Source organism: Macrosteles quadrilineatus, unplaced genomic scaffold, assembly GCF_028750875.1.
Source record: "Macrosteles quadrilineatus isolate MER2022 unplaced genomic scaffold, UCM_ALF_1.0 Scaffold_5__1_contigs__length_97177068, whole genome shotgun sequence".
Taxonomy (NCBI): Eukaryota; Metazoa; Arthropoda; class Insecta; order Hemiptera; family Cicadellidae; genus Macrosteles; species Macrosteles quadrilineatus.
The window spans coordinates 69,642,651-69,647,317 of NW_026542598.1; the positions used below are offsets into that span (position 1 = coordinate 69,642,651).

The window sequence follows — 4,667 nt, forward strand, 5'->3', positions numbered from 1 at the left end:
AAACCCAGTTGAAAGCTGCGTGTTCTCTTCAAAGCATGGAGTTGTCGGATGTAATGACAAGAGCTAGGAATCTGTTGGGCAGTGAGTCAAACTTTGGGGCGGTTGCACAGGCTAATGCCAAAGTTTTCAAAGTTGGTAAACAGTGGTCTAAAAAATGCTTTGTTTGTGACAGGGAAGGTCACGTAGCACGTTCATGTCCCCATCCAAATCGTGAGTCAAAAGTAACCTGTTACCGGTGCGGGGAGGTAGGACATTATGCCTCAAAATGTTCACAAATTCCAAAAAACGAGTGAATGGGGCTGCCTTATGTTGCGCGGGTGGCCCAATTTCTTCAGCGCAACTCCCTACATTAACAATAAGTGTGTCGGGTTTTAAATGCTGTGCCTTGCTGGACTCAGGTTGTTCAAGGAGCATTGTGTCACCTAGTTTAGTGAAATATGGAGTAGAACTGAAGCCAGTAAGTCAAAGGATTATAATGATGAATGGAGAATCAGTTGAGTGTAACATGACATGTATGTTACAAGTTTTGATAAGAGGTGTTCCGCTCACAATGAGTTGCTTGGTTGCCAGTGTATTGCCAAGGTATCAGATGCTTCTAGGGATGGATGCAGTGACTGCAATGGGAGGTGTCACTATTGATGGAGATGGCACTATTACGTTCAGGGACGTTGGTATCGGAGCGATGGCTGAGGCCAAGAAGGAGCTGTGCGTGAAGGAAACCTCGGAGAATGGCAACGATGAGATCGCTATTAATGATTGTGACTTTAATGCGAAATTTGTTGATGGAAAATGGACTGTTGAATGGAATTGGAAAGATGGCGGTAAAACACCTAAGATAAATAACCAAGTACCTTCATACTCAATTTCAAAAGAGGCAAGGGAGGCGTTTGACGCTGAAGTGCATGATTGGATAAGAGACGGTTGGCTCCAGCCTTATGACGGGGAGTTTGATGGCTTAATTCCTTTAATGGCGGTCGTGCAACATAACAAGGACAAAGTGCGACCTGTAATGGATTACAGGGAATTAAATCAGTATGTTTCAAGCCATACAGCAGAGAGTGAGGTTTGTGGGGAAAAGCTAAGGATGTGGAGAAAGCTAGGAGAACATGTGAGCACTATCGACCTTCGTAAGGCCTATCTCCAAATCCATATTGCTCCTCATTTATGGAAATTCCAAGTGGTCCGATTAAAGGATAAGAATTATTGTCTAACGCGACTCGGGTTTGGTCTAAATGTCGCACCGAAAATAATGAGCAAAATTGTTAATAAAGTGCTGTCAATGGACCCAATAGTCCGAAGTGCTACGGACTCTTATGTTGACGACATAGTGGTGAATGAAAACATTGTTGACGGTGATGTAGTAAAGAAGTTGTTGGAAAAATATGGGCTGTCAGCGAAACCAGTGGAGCCACTTGATGGAAGTAGGGTTTTGGGGCTTAACGTTTCAAAAAAAGATGGCAAGTTGATGTGGACCAGAGACAACAAGATAAAAGCTTTGGATAAAATTGAGACCAAGAGGGATGTGTACTCCTTGTGTGGGCAGTTAATCGGACATTTCCCGGTGGCTGGTTGGCTTCGACCAGCATGCAGTTTTCTTAAGAGACAATTGACAGATTTGAAATGGGACGATGTGGTGAGCAACCGAATCAAGATAATGTTAGGAGATATAATGGAAAGCGTAAAAGAAAAGGATCCTGTGTTTGGAAAATGGGCAGTGTCATCTAGTGACAAAGGAACTGTGTGGTGTGATGCTAGCAGCTTGGCGATCGGTATTTGCATTGAAATTGATGGTGAAATAGTTGAGGACGCGTCTTGGCTAAGGAAAGAAGATGATTCGGCGCATATTAACTTAGCTGAGTTAGAGGCTTTGTTGAAAGGAGTGAATTTAGCTTTGAAATGGAATTTGAAGGAGTTATACTTGGTCACAGATTCGGCCACCGTTTATGCTTGGGTAACATCCATATTAACAGGAGACCGACGTATTAAAACACATGGGATGGGTGAAGCTCTTGTAAGAAGACGGCTGGGTTTGTTAAAAGACCTCATATCAGAATGTGGCCTTAAGGTGAGGATGGATCTGGTTAAATCGCAATTTAACAAAGCAGATCGCCTGACGAGAGTTCCTAAAAAGTGGTTGGCAAGAGAGGAGGAAAAGATCAGTATTGCAATGATGGGTGAAGAAGAGGATGAGGATAAACAAAAGTTGGTCAAAAGAATCCATTGTCTGCATCACTTTGGTGTTAATCGGACTCTTTTCACAGTTAGGCGTTGTTACCCGGCCGTTGAGTTTAGTAAACAGGATGTTGACTGCGTAGTCAAATCATGCAAAGAATGTTTATCTGTTGATCCATCCCCCATCAAATGGAAGCCGGGGCACTTGGATTGCGACAAGAATTGGCACAGGCTTGCGATTGATGTGACTCACTTTGGGTCATATAAATTTCTTACAATTATAGATTGTGGTCCAAGTCGGTTTTGCATTTGGCGACGGATCCCAAGTGAGACTAAAGAACAGGTAGTAAAAATCTTACTTGAACTGTTTTCAGAACGAGGTCCACCCCAAGAACTATTAATGGACAATAGTGCAACATTCAGATGTGAACAAATTGAACAAATGTGTGAGGAATGGGGGGTTATCCGTCGTTTTAGGTGTGTAAACCGTCCGTCCGGCAATGGAATCGTTGAAAGAAACCATAGAACGATAAAGAGAATGGCAACAAGAACCAGAAGAAGTGTCCAAGAAATGGTATATTGGTATAATTTAACACCAAAAGAAGATTTGAATGAAGAGTCGACACCAAGCTCTAAATTGTTCTGCTACAGGTGGAGGTGTAAGGGCGAACCTGTAAATTGTGACGATGAGCAACTAAGAACTGAGTTTTCACCTGATGAACCTGTGTTTGTCAAGCCTAAAAACTCTCTATGTACTACGAGATGGAAGCCTGGTGTGGTCTCACGGCAGCTCTCACAAACCAGCGTAGAGGTTGATGGTATGCCACACCATATTGCTGATGTTCGTCGTGCTGGTGATGACACCACGGGGGCGTGTGCTTGTGACATAAATTAGTCATCAGCTGTTGATATTGTGAACATTTTTTTATTTGATTATCTTTGGATGATTTATTATTGATTCTGGTTGTCATGGAGAAATTAATATTTACCAGAGTTGGATTGTTCTGATGTGGAAAAAATGTTAGTTCTTTTTTAAGCATTAAATATCTTTAACTATTTTTTTTATTTGCATGTTGATTTAATTACAATATGTTTCAACCTCAAAATTGTTTAGCAACGTCAATTATAACCCTAATCAAATTAAATAATTATTGTTAGTATATTTTGAGAGAGAATGATACAATTGAGCTCGTATTGATTGAGCTCCATTAATTATTTTATTGTATACTGTATAATTAAAATTTGAGTTAATCATATATAGTTTATTCTAACATTAAACATTTTACCTTTGACTATCAATACAACTAACAATACTTCAGTATCCAATAGTCAATAATTAAAAAAACCTAATAATCTAGAACGTCCACAAAATAACATTTATGAAATATTTTAATTTTCTTTTAAGTATATCTTGAAATGAAATCAATCTATATTATTGGAATTATCAAATCCAATTTGATTGGCTACTTTATTAATGTTATATAAGAAAATTTAGTGTTATTTGCAAAGACTGATTAAAATTAACTAACTCTACAGATTCTGCTGCTAGGCTAGATTGTTTTCGATGTAACGGCTAGAAGATTGGCCTCCAAGCTGTTCTGGTGTGCTACTTGATGAGGGTAGTGGGTGATTAGTGTAAAACCAAGTTGATCCTTCGTAAGTGATATCTTGGCCTAATAACATATAACCATTTTGTCTGGTATTTTAAATCTATCAATGATTAGACCTATTTATCTCACATGAAAAATATAAAATGTTTAACACAATTTCTTTTAAGATATAAATGTTGAAACAGAGTTTGAATTTAAATAGCTGACAATTTTCATAATGTGTAATATTGCCTAAAATAATGAAAAAACTATTTTTAAAGTGTTCAAACAACACACAGAATTTATATAATTATAAAATATTCCTGAAATGAAGTACACGTTTGTAAACGTATCTAAGACTTATAAACCCAGACTTATTTAGCGGTAGATGTTAAAAATCAAACATAAAGAATATTTTTAATCATTCTTGCAAGATTTTGGTACACCCGTTTTCCCAGTAACTTAATTATTCATCATCTAATTCATGATTTGAGTTTTTAAGAAGTTTTTGTAAAAGGCATTTGGATTTTAACTTACACAGGTAAAGTATTTCTGTGAGTTAAAAATATTGTTGTGTATTATGATTACTTGTTTAACTGATAGATGTCTACTCTAATTAACAAGGAACAAGTTTATTATATGTCTTATCAAGGCACGGTCTACTTTAAATCTACATCTTCAGCCCATCATAATGTAAGTGCTTAATATTAGTGTTTGAATACTAAGTGTGTAATTACCAATAAGGGTAGCAAGGAGGTCCAGAGTAAGTAGACGGTATGTAGTAAGTAGAATGTGGGCCTTTCCAAAGGGGTTTGGGCTTCGAATCCTGTCAATCAGAGATGGATTTTTACAGGTGATACCGCAGCAAAAGACTTCAATAATGTGTACACCTGTTCCGGGATACAA

General features: G+C 38.1%; 1 protein-coding gene across 1 annotated transcript; it reads left to right on the plus strand.

Annotated features, from left to right (window-relative positions):
* Positions 1 to 601: 601 nt before the first annotated feature.
* Positions 602 to 3,067, plus strand: LOC128995685 (uncharacterized). Its single transcript, XM_054420703.1, has 2 exons — positions 602 to 2,202; positions 2,824 to 3,067. The coding sequence occupies exons 1-2, from the start codon at positions 602 to 604 to the stop codon at positions 3,065 to 3,067; spliced, it is 1,845 nt and encodes a 614-aa protein (XP_054276678.1).
* The last annotated feature ends 1,600 nt before the right edge of the window (positions 3,068 to 4,667 follow it).